The sequence below is a fragment of the Petaurus breviceps genome, unplaced genomic scaffold, assembly GCF_028583685.1.
Source record: "Petaurus breviceps papuanus isolate PSGF00001 unplaced genomic scaffold, PetGlider_PUasm1.0 186, whole genome shotgun sequence".
NCBI lineage: Eukaryota > Metazoa > Chordata > Mammalia > Diprotodontia > Petauridae > Petaurus > Petaurus breviceps.
Window position 1 is genome coordinate 42718808 of NW_027185798.1, and position 17371 is coordinate 42736178.

At 39.4% G+C, this 17371-nt stretch overlaps 1 protein-coding gene across 2 annotated transcripts in view; it reads right to left on the reverse strand.

The window, feature by feature from the left end:
- MAGI3 (membrane associated guanylate kinase, WW and PDZ domain containing 3) overlaps window positions 1-17371 on the reverse strand; it is a 235183-nt gene that overhangs the window by 98477 nt on the left and 119335 nt on the right. For both annotated transcript variants that reach the window (XM_069090327.1, XM_069090328.1), the window contains exons 4-5: window positions 11745-11954; window positions 1417-1591 (exon numbers count right to left, since the gene is read on the reverse strand). In XM_069090327.1, the coding sequence (XP_068946428.1) occupies window positions 1417-1591; window positions 11745-11954 (385 nt within the window). The remainder of the gene's footprint in view (window positions 1-1416; window positions 1592-11744; window positions 11955-17371) is intronic.

Genomic DNA, 17371 nt, shown 5'->3' on the forward strand with positions numbered 1-17371 from the left:
AATACTGTCCACTGGTGAAGGACAGTGCTGTTGTTGCAGGGGTCTGGGAGCCTTTCTGTTGGTTCAGAAGCCCTGAAGAAGGATTTTCTTGTTGTATGTTTACAGAAATCCTGGGAGAGGGCTTTGCTAATGTGTTCAGGGGTTCTAGGACTGTTCTACAGACAGAGGATAAATTCATGAAGGGACTGGCAATGTATCTTATGGCCTTGCTAAGCCTTGTCTCCCCAGGAACTAAGATTGCTGAGAACTTGCCTCGTGTCAAGATGAAGAAAAGATCTCCATTTGGGTATTAAGTGCTGTGTTTAAACTTGATGTAACTCTGGGGTAGATTCAATTGTGATCCAGGGGTGGGGAACTTTTGACCTTATGTTTGGAAACTAATCTCCATTTGAGAAGAGGAACTTTGTGGTGGATTAAATTAAGGTATAGCCTAGGGGTGGAGAAGTATTTAGAACAGAGACTTTGTAATTGATTGAATGATTGGAAGGTCCTGGGGTGGGGTAGTACTTGGAGATTATTTAATCACACTTAGTAAATGCTGTATTTGGAATGATGTCATGTTTTGATCTTCTCTGTTCTGGGTTTGTTACTGAATAAAATGGAGAGCACCTATGCTGGTATTCTGAACCTTGGGAAGTTGCCTTTCCTTGGCATTACATTACACCAGAAAAGGGCAACAAGAATGATGAAGGGTCTTGAGTTAATACCTTATGAGGACTGGGTAAAGGAAACAGGCATGTTAAGTTTGCAGAGAGAAAATGTAGAGGGGATATGATAGCTATTGTCAAGAACTGTCATGCAGAAAGTGAGAGAAGACTTATTTTCTCTGCTTTCAGCAGGTAGGAGCAGGAATATAACGTAGGGAGAAACCTCCTAAAAAGAAGAGTAATCCAAATATGGAATGGGCTGCTAAATATGGAGGTCTTCTAATGAGAGGTCTTCAAAAGAAGGATGGAAGGCCCAGAGTTGGCGATGTTGTCAAGGGGACTCGAGGTCAAATTCAGGTTGGACTAAATGGTTTCTGGAGTCTCTTCTAACTCTGATTTTGAGAGGCTCATCACATTTAACAACTATGGGAAAGAAAAAGATACCTTCTAAAATAATAAAAGCAAAGGTCATGATGATCATGGAACAACTGAAACACCCACTTGAAGTCACAGACCTACTGGTGGATGAAAATTGTATAAATGATATTCTCTGACATTTATTTCATCAACTATATCTGAATCTACTTCTTGTCATGGGGGAAAACAAATAATTAGATTAGGATTCAAATTCTAGCTTTTAATTAAAGTATTTATGAAAGGAAAAATAAACAGGGACTTGATAATATTTATAATATTTAAAGTATGTTTTAAAAGAGTTTTGGACAATTACCATTATGAGAAGTTAGAAATGGCACAAATATTTGCTTACTCAATGAAGTAGATCATCCCTGTGTCAGTGTAGGCCATTTCCCAGTTCTTAGGCAAAGGTTCCAGGTTCTCATCTCTTGCCATGTAATTTCTAAAGTCCATGGAGCTGTTTGTTTGGTTGTAACTGGGAACTGTCTTCATCCAGTCAGAAGACTCTGAATGTCTCTCTTTGTTTTCTACAAGTGTTCAAAGGAGAACAGCATGAAATTTGGATAAATGTATGTTTTGCCTTAAAACAACCAGTCTCTTTTCCCTTCATTACAATGAAATGCCACACACAAACCACAAACTTCTTTATATATTTCTATCATGATCACACAGTTCAATATTCTTCAAAGCTGAAGTAGACTTACTGATGTCTCTTATTTATTTCCCAAGTCTAATCACTTTGTCCCATCTGTGTATAGATTTTTTGAAAAAAAATTAACATCTAAATTGATTTAGTATGAATAATATGGGCTTAAACAATCTTAAATTTTTATTTTCATTTGCCAAGAATAAAACAGAATTAAGGTATTTCAATGTCTGAAGACCCCATTATATGCAGTATATTCACATTTATGAATAATCAATCAATAAGCATTAATTAAGCATGTAATATGTGCCAGGAACAATTCTAGGTGCTGGGGATAAAAAGGCAAAATTGCAACACCCCTTGCCCTGAAGGGCATTTACATTCTATTGGAGGAGACAAGATGAGCACATACGTACAAAATAAATGGTAATTAAAAACAAGGTAGCTAGGAGAGGAGGACACTAACACTTAGGGGGTCAAAAAAAGCCTTTTTGTAGAAGGTGGTACATGAGGTACATCTTAAAGCTGAATGAGAGATGAAGTGAAGAGAGAATGAATTCTGGGGGATGAATGGTACAAAGGAATAGAGATGAGGGATGGAATGCTGGCTATGAAAGACAGAGAAGGCCCATCACAGAGAGTATAAATGATGTACAATGAAACTGGAAAGAGAGGATGAAGTCAAATTGGACTTTTAAAGACAAACATTTTACCCTAGAGGCAATGGTGAGCCAATGAAGTTTATTGCATAAAGGAGTCACCTGGTCAGATCTTCATTTAAGGAAAATCTCTTTGGAAGCTGTCTGAAGAGTAAATTGGAGGTGGGTTATGGGACTTGTCATCAATAAAAAAAAGCAAGCAATAAAGAAGAATTTATTAAGTACTTATATGTAGGGCATTATGCTGAGCATTTAGGATACAAAGACAAAAGTAGTAACAGTCCCTACCCTCAAGAAGCTTACATTCTCTCCAAAGAGACAATATATACAAAAATAAGTTTGTATAAAAGGTGGACATTTTTGGCAGGCACTAGCAGCTGCAGTGTAGCGGGGTCAGGATAGGCTTCATGTAGAATATGACACTTGGTATGAGTATGTAGGAATACTAAGAGAGGTGAGGAAGGAATACATGCCAGGCATGAGAACCTGGCTGAAGGTCAGAGACAGAGTAATGTATAAAGAATAGTAAAAGGGTAATTTTGAATAAAATATACATGAAATGAATGAAAGGAAGTTATATGTAAAGGCTGGAAAGGTAGCCAAGAATTTTGTCAAGCTGAGGATTTATATTTAATCCCTAAGATTATAAGGAACCAATGGAGTTTACTGAGTAGGGGAATGATGTTGTCAGACCAGTGCTTTAGGAAGAACACTTTGGCAGTCAAGTGGAGGATGGATTGAAATGGAGAGAAAATTAAGGCAGAGAGAACAATTAGGAGACTAATGGATGTGAATATAGAGAAAGGAATGGACATAAGATTAAAATGAAAAGATGTGGCAACTGAGAAAGAATGTGAAGTCAAAGATGGTTCTTAAGGTTGTGAACTCTGGTAAGGAAAAAAATGGAGATGCCCTCAACAGAAATAGGGAAGTTCATAAGAAGAGAGTCTTTGGCAGGAAACAAAATTAGTTTGATTTGGTTTTGTGAGGCTAAGATGCCTATGGAACACCCAATTTAAAATGTCTAAGATATCTGTTGATGTGGGACTGTAGCTTAAAAGAGAGTCCAGGGCTTTAAAGCCTGCAGAGGAATGATTAGGGCAGGCATCTCAGATCCAAAGGGAGCCTGCAACTCTGTCCTCTGGAAGCAGGAAAGCTTCTCAGCTGGCTGATAGCATCTAAGTTCAGCAGCAGTCTATCACTGCTCAGACCTAAATCCAAGTCAGTAACTCAGAGAGTTCAGATCCAAGGGGCAGCGATCAGACTCTGCCCTAGATCAGTACTTTGGTAGCATGGAAAGCTTGCAAGTTCCCAGCCTGAGCTGCTAATGATATCCTGGAATAATACTCAATAATCTAAGGAAGCAACAACAGGACCAATGCGGATTTTCCTTAAAGAAGTGCCTAGAGGGGCGGCCAGGTAGCACAGCGAGTAAGAGCACCCACTCCAGTGTCAGAACGACCTGGAAATCGAATCCCGGGCTCATACACTTAGCACCCACCCAGAAACACCTGGCCGTGTAACCTTGAGCAAGTTACTTAACCCCAATTGCTTAGGGGCGGCCAGGTGGCTCAGCGAGTAAGAGCACCGGCTCCAGTGTTGGGACGACCTGGAGATCGAATCCCGGGCTCAGACACTCAGCAACCACACCCAGAAATAACTGGCCGCGTAACCTTGAGCAAGTTACTTAACCCTGATTGCTTAATATAAAAAAAAAAAAAGAAGTGCCTAGAGCCTTGTTGTAACACCAATTCCAAAGTCAAGAAGCAGGCTGGAAGAATGAGTAAAGAACAACAACAGAAACCTCACCATGAGGAATGATCAAGACACAGTCTATGAGAGTGTGACCTCATGCCATTTACAAGTAAAGTCTCAAAAACACCCAAACAAACAAGTTGGGCATAAATCTGACTAGAATCCCTGGAAAAGTTCATGAAGCAAGAGTCTTTTCTTTTTAAGAGCTAAAAACATTTTATAAATGAAATGAGAGTGCTGGAGGAAAAACTGGAAAAGAAATGAAAACTATATGGAAGAAATGAAAAGGGAATGAACAGTTTGGCACAAGAGGTACAAAATCTTGTTCAAGCAACAAACTTCTTGAAAATAAATGACCCAAATAGAAACTAATGATTCCATGAAAACAATAATATCAACACAAAGTCAAAATGCTTAAAAAAAAAAAAAAAGGAAGAAAATGTAAAGTGCTGCACAACCCCCTTCCCCCAAATCTAGAAAACAGATTGAAGGGAAAAAAATATAAAGATCATCGGGCAGCCTGAAAAAATAATATTAAAAAAAAAAAGAGAACTTAGACCTCATCTTTTAAGAATCTTACAAGAAAACAGCCCAGATCTCTGCCAATCAGAGGGCAAAGCAGAAAAAGAAAGAACCCACATGTCACTTCCTGGAAGAAACCTCAACATGAAAATTCCTAGAAACAATATAGCCATAATCCAAAATTTCCAAGTTTAGCAGCCAGCTCCATAGAGGAGCAATGGGCATGGATTATAATATTCCAAAAAGGAAAGGATATAGGCTTACCAAAAAAAAATAACTTACCCATTAAACTGAATATTATCATGTAGTAGAAAAAAATAGACTTTTAAATACAGGACTTCCATGCATTCCTGATGAAAAGACCAGAGCTGCATAAGAAACTTAGAAGTGCAAAGAGAAACAAATAAAAAATAAACATGCGGGAATAATCATCAGTTATGAAACAAGGATCAACCCCTTAGACTTTTATATGGGGAAATGACATGTGTCCCCTCTGAACCCTATCACCTGCACAGTCCATTGGGGGAGTGAATCTGTCTAAGTGAACTCCCTTATCTATAACTGCCCAGATTTAAGTAATTTTCTGGGCTGCATACTTGGTGCAATCCAAATAAAAGCGACTACTTGAATTTGTTCAATGATAAACAGGTTTGCTGAGATCCCAGGCTGGGGCCTTGTTGTTGTTTGGTACAAAAAGAGGAAACATAGATTAGAGATTCCATATAAACTCCTTAGTGTCCCTGGATATTATGAAATGGTGAAAAAGATGCTGGCTACCAAGAGACAACCTGAAGATTGATAACTAGAGATTGTCCTGCAAAAATCACTAGAAGTTTTTAAAGCCCAACTTAGTACAAAGACCCTACAACTTGTGAAAAAGTGACTCTATCTTTTGGAACTGCTTTGCAAATGTAAAGTCTATTGCAGGGTCCCATCCCAGAGAACTAAGATGCTAGCAGAGTTCTTTCTATTTGGGGCATGGACTGTATGAGACAGGGAATTTATGGAAGACTTTAAACAGAATGATAAGTGAACAAAGGATCTCTCTAAAGTCCAGCTATGGTAGTGACAACAGTTGGACACCAGTCAGTGAAATTATATGCAAAACCTGTATAGCCAGATAGTGGCATAAACTGACCAGGTGATCTTCCTTCTCTGTAACTGCTTAAAGGTCTATGTGGTTCTCTAGGTTGCATACTGAGGAGGGGTCTAAATGAAAAAGGCTTCCCAAATTAGCTCAAAGCTAAAAAATTCCCACACATCAAGTCAATAATGTTAGAAGGTTCCTATATGGGCAGCCATGACAGACTGGCTACGGTTTCTCCATTCTCTTAGAAATGTTAGCTGCCCCTGCCCATCCTCAATCCCTTTAATATCTACTGCCTACAAAGTTCTTTTTGTTATTATCACATTACAGGATTCACTGTATTGTGTCCTCACAATCTGAACCCAAACCCAACAGTGGGTTACCATGTCCAAGACAGAAATTTGGGATGATACCAGTCGGTGCTCCCAATGAGGCTGAAGATGCAGGAAAGGAAACTGAGAAGTGGGTGGAAAGGAAGGAGGAAAACCAAGAGAGCAGTGTCACAAAAAAATAAGAGAAGATCATATCTAAGAGGAGAGGGTGGTTAGAAGTGTCAAATGCTGCAGAAAAGTCAAGAAGGATGAGGAATAAAAAAAGGCCATCAGATATGGCAATAAAGTGTCCTTGGTAACTTTAGAGAGAGAAATGTCAGCTGAGTGATGAGTTTAGAGGCCAACTGCAGAAGACTCAGAAGAGTAAGAAGAGAAAAAGCGGAGGCACCAAGTGGAGCCTTTCGCTGAGAAGAGATACAGGGTGATAGTTGGCATGGATGGTAGAATTTAGTAAGGGGTTTTTAAGGATGGAAGAGACCAGACTCTAGTCACAAGAGCATATTTCTAGATTGTAGGGAAGGAACTAGTAGTTAGAGAGAAATTAGAGTTTGGGGGTGGGAGAATGACAGTGAGGACAATTTTTGGAGAATAGGGGAGAGAATGGGGTCAAGGACACATGTGGTGGGGTTTGCATCAGCGCAAAGAAGGGCCATTTCTTGAAAAGAGACTGGAGTAAAGGGAAACATAGTGAGGGGTGAGATAAGGGGAATGTGAAATGAAGAGAGGGAAAAGAGGAAGCTTGAGGCAAAAAGCTTCAATTTTCTTGGTAAATTTTAAATTAAAAGTCCTAAGCTGAGAGGGAGTGGAGGGGAAGAGTTTACTATGGTAGTTGAGAAGCAAAAAGGTTTGGAACCATGGCTGTGGTGAATTATATAGGGAATCAAATAGTAAAGAGAAGAGATCTCCTTCTTCAGGAAGGGCCCAGTCAAGATTAGATAAAATTTCAGGGGCCCCTTTTTGCATGGTTACCCAATGTCCACCTCTATTCAGTACCCCTGGAGTAGCAATGAAAAAGGCAAATGACATAGTAAGCCAAGAGTGGGTTTGGCAATAGGACAAGGGATTCAAGTAGAAGACAGAATAGAGTTGAGCTGATTTCACTAAAAGGTTGGACTGAGAAAAGAGAAGAGTATAGTCAGAGCAGGGATGATACCCAGGAAGGCACTAAGCGGTAGGGGAATGAACAGGTTGAGGAGTGATATATCAGAAGGAGAAATGGAATGATACAAAATTAGGCTTGTATTTGTATTATATTTTAGAGTTCTTGAATCAAATGAGAAAACATGTTAAACACTTTACAAATCTTAAAGTGTTCCAAAAATGTTAGTTATTATTATTATTATGGTGGTGGTAATTGTGGGAGAAGTAGAACATTAATGATAAGATAAAAAGCATGGCCCTGGAGTCAGGAGGACCTGAGTTCAAATCCGGCCTCAGACACTTAACACAAAAAAACTAGCTGTGTGACCTTGGGCAAGTCACTTAACCCCAATTGCCCTCCAAAAAAAAAAGGCAAAAAAAAAAAAAACCGATAAAAAACATGACCATCTTTGTGTGCTGCCTAGTTAGAGTAGAGGAACAGTTCACGGGAGTTGAGTGGACTGAAGAACTGAGAAAGGTATCTGGAGCAAAATCAACATCTAAGCTGATGTCCTCTAATATGAAAGCAAAAGTTGAGTTAGTGAAGAAGACTATGAGGCTGGCACTAAGCTCACTAAGAAGGGAGATACTTAGAGAGAATTAAATCTATGGAAGCTGATAAGGCAACAAAGCATGACACATGAGAGGCAAAGCTTGAATCCAGATCTTCCTGGCTCCACAAGTGGTCTTCTACCCACTCTGGCCTGCCATTAAGAATGGACTCTGCCGGGGCGGCCAGGTAGCACAGCAAGTAAGAGCACCGGCTCCAGTGTTGAGAAGACCTGGAGATCGAATCCCGGGCTCAGACACTTAGCACCCACCCAGAAACACCTGGCCGTGTAACCTTGAGCAAGTTAACCCCAATTGCTTAGGGGCGGCCAGGTGGCTCAGCGAGTAAGAGCACCGGCTCCAGTGTTGGGACGACCTGGAGATCGAATCCCGGGCTCAGACACTCAGCACCACACCCAGAAATAACTGGCCATGTAACCTTGAGCAAGTTACTTAACCCTGATTGCTTAAAAAAAAAAAAAGAATGGACTCTGCCAGATGAAAAACAATGTCATCAGCTCTGAATGATGCCAAGGGGAAGGGGTGCAATACAAGTAACGAGACATTATTTGTAGTTGGTTTTTGAGTATTTTTCATGTTCATATTCGAATATGTACATATCTAATGTTTTGGGAATTCACAGTAACTCCCCTGGAGAGTAGCAATGACATGAAACATGAGAAGACTAGAAGACAATGCAGCTTCCCTTTCTACCTGCCTCATTATGAGGAATCTGTACAGCATGACTTCTCAGGCATAATCTTAAACATAGCAGGCCTCCTTCTATAATGTTGCTATTTCTTTTTGGTAATCAAGTAAACTGGTGTTCCAATGTAAAATGTTCCTTCTTCCAAATGGACGAAAATAAATATAGGTGCTATTATATTTATGCCAAAGTAGAATAGGTGACAAAAATCAATAAGAACTTAAAAGTAACAACATAAATAAATTGTACCCAGTAATTTCTTTTCAGATAATTAAAAATTGCCTATATATTCATATTTGAAACAAAAAAGCACCCTTTTAAAAGTATAATATATGTCAAATTCATATGTATCAACTGAGCAAACCTTGAAATTCCTTTTTTAAAAAAAGTCATGGATACATAAATCAAACTGGTTATTGGACTATCTATCATCTTTCAAGCCTGGGCCCACGTATATTTACAAAAATAAATCTCATGTAGTGAATAAGCCAGGTAATCTATTTATTCCTACCTAAATGATTCTCTCACACTCCCCAAAAAGGCTGTTCCAAAGGTCCTCTTCTCTCTGCAAGCCTCCAACAGTACTTCCTCAATCAATTAGTCAATAAATCAATTTAACCTCTTCTGTTCGGCACTTACCCCTCCCCCCTTATTTTGTGAGTTTGGTCCTTTGAATTGGTCCTTCATACCTGGAACACTTTCCCTGCTAATCTCCACCCCTCAGAACCCCTAGCTTCTTCTAAGAATCAGTTAAAACACCACCTTCTATACAAAGTCCTTCTTGATCTCCCAGCCCCTGCTGTCCTCCTAAAATTATCTTCTATTTCCTGTGTATATATGTAACTCTCCATCTAGTGTTCCTCGGGTCCAGTTTGCCTTGGTGGACTGGATCCCCAGAAGAGACACCTGACTACTCCCTCAGATTCTAGGGCCTAGGTTTTCTAGTACTATTATTCACAAGTTTCCAGCCAGAGTTAACTAGCTTTCAGAAAGGATCTTTATTATTGATTATTTATTTCAGAAAGGATCTTTGTTAAATAAGTATAGCACAGCAGTTGTTACAGAAAGATACACCCCTGCAACTGAGGGCACACTCTCCCCTTATTCACACAGAAGGTTCCTGGGGAGACTGGGTTCAAATTTAAATAGAGCATGTGACCAAGGGGACAAATTCATGGCTCTTGATTATTAGCAACCATTTATTCCCTTAATGGATTCCTCATGGAGTTCTCCTTGGGTATGGCTCTTTCTGGGCTGCCCTGAAGCTGCCTTTCCTCAGTATGTCTTGGGTCTCTCAACTCTCAAGCTGTCATTCTCTGTCACCATCATTCTCTTCTCTTTTTACCTTCTTTCTGGGTAATTTTATGTTCAATAATCATTTCTATTCATATGACTCCCAGGTCTCTATATATGGAGGCATAGTCTCTCTTTCCCCCAAGTTCTAATCCCCATCTGCAACTATTATACATTATGAACTGGGTATCCTATATTTATCTGAAAATCAACATGTATAAAACAAAACTCACTATCTCTTCCCCCAAACTCACCCATCCTTCTTCTGAATGTCTCTGTTCTCTCAAGGGCACAGGATTCTTCCATTCATGCAACCTCAGTTGTCCTTGCTGCCCATATCCCTTCCATTCCAACATCTGGTGAATTTTACCTGCACAACATCTCTCATAAACACCCTCTTTCCTCAGGTACGTACGACTTTATTTCATAGAAAGTGAATTCTCTGAAACCTTGTCTTTGTATTCCTAGCACCAAATGCCTCCCTCATAAACAGTAGTTGATGAATCAGTGTTTGTTCACTAAATGATTAATTGCCTATGATCTAGATCACTAGAGTAGACACCCAACAGGTTTTGCTGCCCCCAGTATCCTACCTCTCCAATATACCCTTCACATAGCTAACAAAGAGACATTCTTAAACTGTAGGGCTGACCATGCCACTGCCCTGATCAACTTGATCAACTCCAGTGGCTCTTTGGTCCCTTTAGGATAAAAATATAAACCCTTTTTCAAATGGGTTCCAATCTACCTTTCTAGCCCTATTATACATTATTTCATTTTATTCCAGTCAAACCTATGTTTTTGCTATTCTTCATACACATGTTAATAGCTCCTTTATTGCCTGTTTGGAGTGACTCTTTCTCCAAGAGCTGATGGAGCAGTCTTGACCATAGCTAAGGCCCTGGTATATACAGTTCAAGGTATCAAGGCAATGGTAACAAGACCTTGTCTAAACTGTGAGAGATTACACAAGCCGGCAAAAAAGCGTAAATGAGGGAAGTGTTGAAAGGCAAGAGTAATGGTGGCCCATGGAAGATATGGGGATTTCCTCACCTGCAACAGCTAGGGGAAGAGTGTGAGTGGCAACTGTTGTCTGTTCACCACCCTCTGTGAGAAAATGGAAAAGATTTCTTTCTCTAATCCTCCTTCCCCATCCACTTGCTCGTTTAACAGGTGTCTCTTGCAGTTTGTTTTATTGTTATGTGTTTTATTATTATGATTCTGTGTTCCCTTACAAAAACACCTGTGGTCAGCCCAGACATCTTTATTTCCTTACATACATTCTGACTGGTTGGAGGATGCAATTGAGGGAAAAACGGATTATTTTAATTACAAAGAAGGAAATTGAATAGGAAGTTTCCTTCGAAGTTAAAAGAAGAAATATTGGTTAAAGAGCATTTTTATGAGGTTCTCCCATGCCTTCATTATTTCTGACCTGAGGTATCACTACCTCCCAGGTGAATCCTACAATACAACAAGGGTTCACCAGAGTAGTGGGTGGTCTCCATTAAGATGTAAGGTTTTTTCACTGACTAAAGGGGCCAATTTTTGCTGAGAAAGAGGTCAATTTTCAAGTTAATTTTCCTATTGTGACTTTAGATTCCCGTTAATGACTATATTTTTATAACTCTTTTTTAAACTACCTAAATTTTCCTCACAAATTACAGGGAAGAAAAACAAGTATCAAGATTCTCATTAGGATATCAAACATTAGCATAAGAAAGCTCTTAAGCAACGACACAAATAGCTTATTATGTCTATAACTTAAATGACAATTTGAATTTGTATTTCCTGAAATCCCTTTCAGAGCTTAGTACACTGTCTATAGTGATTTCCTTTGTCTTATCATGTCATCTTAGTAGATAGCCATACATCCAAAAAGTTGGAACATTATTCCCCTTGGCCATATAAAAAAGCAAACTTACAGTTTAGTGCCATGTTAAATTCAATCCATAAGTATACTAATAAGGAATTGTTCATCAGTTACAAACCTGTACTTCCACCTCCATTAACTGCCTCCTTGTCTTCCTCCTCTTCTTCCTCAGGAAGAGAGCTGTCCATTCTTTGCATTTTGCTGACTGATGTGGTTCTTTTTCGTTGAGATTCTGTGTCAAAGTCATTATCGAATAGGACTTGATCAACTGGATCTGGCTGGAAAGGACTAGGTTCTGCTGGAGGCTTGGGAGTTCCATAGAAGTTTCCTGATGTATAAAATAAACAGCAATAGCAGTGTCAGAATGAGAATACTAACAGCCACGAGTAGCTCACTCAGTTCTGCACTGTGTGATGTTATTATGGAGGGACTGGCTTCTGGTTACTGACTGACTGAAAACAGATGCTCTATTTGAAACAGAATCAGGCAACTTTGCTGCATACTAAAGAGTATACAACCTGTAATTACTGAATTATAAATGCTGTTATTTATAATTGCACTTTATTTTTATTAAGGTACAGAGGTTGATTTTGTTTTTGAGAATAATGCATTTATTCCCAAAATGATTGCATTACAAATAGCTCTGAATAAGGAACTTAATTTATTTCTCCTTTTTTAATTTTAAGTACATTAATACCTTCATGTAAGATATACAGCAGGATTAGGTAGGAATAAAAGGTAAAGGTAACTAACTCTAATCAATTTTGTTCCTGATGTGCAATGTAATTAATAATTTTGTTGAAACCTGAAATCTGTAGGGAAGCTGAAGCTAAAAAAACACAATTAGAAATCTTTTACAGAAAAGTAATCAAAAATAAAAATTTTACACATCCTAATTACATAACTTCATTTGATACTATATCAAACAAGTAATGGCACTGACTGTACAATTCAATACTGGCTCACACCCGAGGGCAGAAAATATTAATTTTACTATGTTATCATAAGAATTAGCATATTTGTAGAAATAAATGATTCAGAAAAAATCAAACAACTTAATTTCTCAATTTTAAACATATCCTTAATCAAAGAGTTAAGTACAAAAGGAAGGAGCTCATCAGAAGTATCTATATTAACAGTTGGCAGCTATCATGAGTTTTGATCTTGTATTAATCATAATCATTCTAATATTATAGTGGGATAAAGTAAGCAAATCATACTTTGAGAAATAAAATACTCTCTCCCTATTTAAGATGAATCACATCCTCTAAGCAAAGGTGTTTGTTCTCTAGAAGAATTAATTAAGGCACTCACCCATGTGAGGTAAATTACCTCTCCCAGAGGGATGGCTAATGGTTTTTCTGGAAGAAAATTCTATCTCAAAATTTTACTTCCAACATGAACCACCAGCTGATGATCACATTCCATAGACAAATCTAGAACAAATGATTAACTTTCAAAGACACATTCTATAGAGGAGGGGTGGTGGAAATACAAAACCACTTTTGGAAATCTGGCTTTAGGAGGTATTTTTGTACTTACATTTAAACAAGTATTTCTTAAAATTTTCATTTTATATAAAACAATGAAAAGAGAGAGGAGAGGAGAAGAGAGAGGGGGGAAGAGGAGAGACGGAAAGAGAGCTGGGGAGAGGGAGAAAGAGAGAGACAGAGAGAGAGAATGTTATTTCTGCTAATAGTACCATTATTCTCTCTCATTCAAACTTGAAACCTATAGCCACATTTGAAACTCCAATCCACACAGCTCCCAACTCCATAAACTGCCATGCCATACTGATTTTTCTTACACACTATCTTTTGTAAATGGTCCAATTTTTCACACAATGTTACCACCCTGGTTTAGACCATTACCTTTTCTCTGTACTATGGCAACAGCCTTCAAACTGGTCTTCAAGTCACCAATGTTTCTACCTGCTAATCCATCCTAATCTGGTTAACAGGACTGTCCTTCACCAGTGGACAGAATTCACTCTCTGTCTGCAAAACGGTCTCAGGAGCTCTGAACCAACAGCCAGGTTCCAGTTCTTCTGCAACAACAGGACTGTCTTTCACCAGTGGACAAATCTGGCAAAACAACACCAAAACAAACAGACAAAGTACCAGCATAACAGCCATGTCTCTTCAATCCTTGGCAGCTCTGGGTGGCAGCTCTCAAAAGTTCTGGGAAATTCAAGTGGCCCTCAGCAATCCTCTCCGTCTCTCTCTGCCTCCAAAGGTGCTGCTTCCAAAAAGTTCTTCTGCCTCTCTCTTGTGTCTCTCTAAATTTATATCATCAGCTCCTCCCATTTCAGCCCTCTCTTTTCATGTCAACAAGTCCATCCCCTAAGTGGGACTCACAAGCTCTGGGTTTTAACACAATCAAACCAAAAACCAAGCCAATACAGGGGGATCTTTAAATTACATTACTATTACATTCCACCCCTCCAGGATCCTTGGCCTTATAATCTCAATCTAAATGGCCATGGATCCTGGAACAAATAGAGGCACTATGCTTTGTGATCCTGCCGACTACACCATAATGTAATGCCAAGCAAAAGCAACTTCCCAAGGTTCAAAATACCAGCATAGGTGCTCTCCATTTTATTCAGTGACAAATTAAGAACAGAGATAATCAACATATAGCATAATTCAAAATACAGCATTTACCAAGTGTGATTTAATCAAGTACTACCCCACCCCTGGATATTACATTCATTTAATCAATCCCAAAGACCCTCTCCTAAGTACTACTCCACCCCTAGGCTGTACATTCATTTAGTCCATCACAAAGCCCCTCTTCTCAAATGGAGATTAGTTTCCAATCATAAGTAAAATACATTCATTTGTTTAATCACAGAGCACAAAAAGGTCAAAAGTTCCCCACCCTTGGATCACAATTGAATATACCCCAGAGTTACAACAAGCTTAAGCACAGCATTTAATACCCAAATGGAGGTCTTTTCTTCATCTTGACCTGAGGCAAGTTCTCAGCAATCTTTGTTCCTGGGGAGACAAAGCTTAGCAAGGCCACAAGATATATTGCCAATGTCTTCATTAATTCATTCTCTGTCTGCAGAACAGTCCTAGGACCCCTGAAAACATTAGCAAAACCCCCTTCTAGGATTTCTGTAAACATACAACAAGAAAATCCTTCTTCAGGGCTTCTGAACCAACAACAAGGTTTCAAAACCTCTGCAACAACAGGACTGTCCTTCACCAGTGGACAGAATTCACTCTCTGTCTGCAGAACAGTCTCAGGAGCTCTGAACCAAAAGCAAGGTTCCAAAACCTCTACAACAACAGGACTGTCTTTCACCAGTGGACAAATCTGGCAAAACAACACCAAAACAGACAGACAAAGTACCAGCAAAACAGCCATGTCTCCTCAGTCCTTGGCAGCTCTGGGTGGCAGCTCTCAAAAGTTCTGGGAAATTCAAGTGGCCCTCAGCAATCCTCTCCGTCTCTCTCTGCCTCCAAAGGTGCTGCTTCCAAAAAGTTCTCCTGCCTCTCTCTTTTCTTGTGTCTCTCTAAATTTACATCACCAGCTCCTCCCAGTCCAGCCCTCTCTTTTCACCTCAACAAGTCCATCCCACAGGTGGGATTCACAAGCTCTGGGTTTTAACACAATCAATTTGAAAACCAAGCCAATACAGGGGGATCTTTATATTCCATTACTATTACAAACCTAAAACCTAGATCAAAAAAAAGTCTATGGTTCCCATTACCTACAAAACAAGGTGTAAATTCTTTAGTCTTACATTTGAAGTCCTTCAAAATGTATTCCTAAACTACCTTTCCAGTTTTATCTTTCACTATTCCCCTATACAAAAACTTCACTTCAGCAAAACTGTCTTACAATTCCTGACAAAAATGCTAGGCCTTATCACCTTTGAGCTTTTCCTTCTGCCTAGCAGGCCCTCCATTTCTTTCTTTTTTTTTTTTTAAGCAACTGGGGTTAAGTAACTTGCTCAAGGTTACACGGCCAGCTATTTTTGTGTGGGTGCCAAGTATCTGAGGCCAGAACCGATCCTGGGTCTCCCGACGCTGGGGCCGACGCTCTTACTCACTGTGCCACCTGGCCACCCCTAAGCAATTGGGGTTAAGTAACTTGCTCAAGGTTACACGGATAGTTCTTTTGTGTGGGTATTAAGTATCTGAGGCCGGAACTGATCCCAGGTCTCCCGACTCTGGGGCCAGCGCTCTTACTCACCGCACCACCTGTCCGCCCCCAGGCCCTCCATTTCAAGCTATCAAAATTCTATATCCAAGGTCTGGCTCAAACATCATCATGGCCTTCATGAAGCTGATCACAGAAGCCCAAATTGATCTTCCCTCATCTAAAATCCTATAGCACTTTTTACTCTTTTCATGGTTCTTAACATATACATAATGTAGAAGAAAGAGCATTGGTATCAAAGTCAGAATTGTGGGCTCAAATCCTTGCTCAGACACTTAATAAAGCTTGGGCAAATCCCATGTCCTCCCTGATCACCATTTTTCCCTTCTCAGTAAAAGAGGGAAAAGTAATACTTGAAACTTCAGAGGGCTGTTATAATAAAAAGTGCTTTGTAACCTTTACACCATTTAACATGTGTTTTTTATCTTTTTTTGTGCCTCAGTTTAGTCATTTGTAGAAAAGGAATAATAATAGTTGTAAAAGAGTAGTTAATGCAGGGTGATTCCTATGGTGACATAAAATATAATATGGAGAGATGGCTGGCCTTGGAGTAAGGAAGACCTAGTTAAGTCCTGCATCTTAGATGTGGTGACCGTGTGACCAGAGGGTCACAAGGTAAGAAACTTTTCAGTGCCCTGGTCAAGTTTCTAAAACTGTCTGTTGCAAAGCAGGTACCTACCCTAGTAGAGGGAGTTTCCTCATTGTGACCTTCCTATAACCATGAACTCATAGGTCTGGCACAAAAACAAAACAAACAACAATAACAAAACCCAAAAAACTGTGGGGACCAAATGAGATCACATAAACAGAGTTAAAGAATTTAGGATGGAAGAGACCTCGGCAGCCATCTATTCTAAACTATATCTGAAAAAAGAACCTCCATGAACAAATAATCATCCAGCCTCTGTTCTGATGACCTCCAGGGAGAGGGGAATACCACTAGCTTCTAAAGCAGGCTATTTAACAGAATCATTGTAACTGTTAAGTTTTTTTCCCCTGATATCAAGCCTAAATTTCCATCTTTGCATCTTCATCCCTTTCTCCTGCTTCTTCTCACTGAGAATTTGAAAGCATTTCATATACCGTGAAGTCCATACAAATTTATGGGATTATCATTATAAAAGTAGCATGGCATGGTGGGTAGACATCCAGGGAAGAGAGAACTAAGCTCAAGTCCTATCTGTGATACATACTAACTGTGTGACCCTGAGCAAATCACCAAAAGTACTGGTGCTTTAGACCAGAGAGATCAAAAACATGGGCCTGGGGGCGGCCAGGCAGCACAGCGAGTAAGACCACCGGCCTCAGAGTTGGGATGACCTGGGATCTAATCCAGGCTCAGATACTTAGCGCCACACCCAGAAATAACTGGCCGTGTAACCTTGAGCAAGTTACTTAACCCCAATTGCTTTAAAAAACAAAACAAAACAAAAAAGAAAACGTGGGCCTGTAACTCCACAGTATGGATGGTCAGGAACAGATTAAAATTTAATTGAGAAATATTTAACAAAATAAATAAAAATACATTAAAACATAACTTTACATTTTAAAACTAATTAATCTGTGATC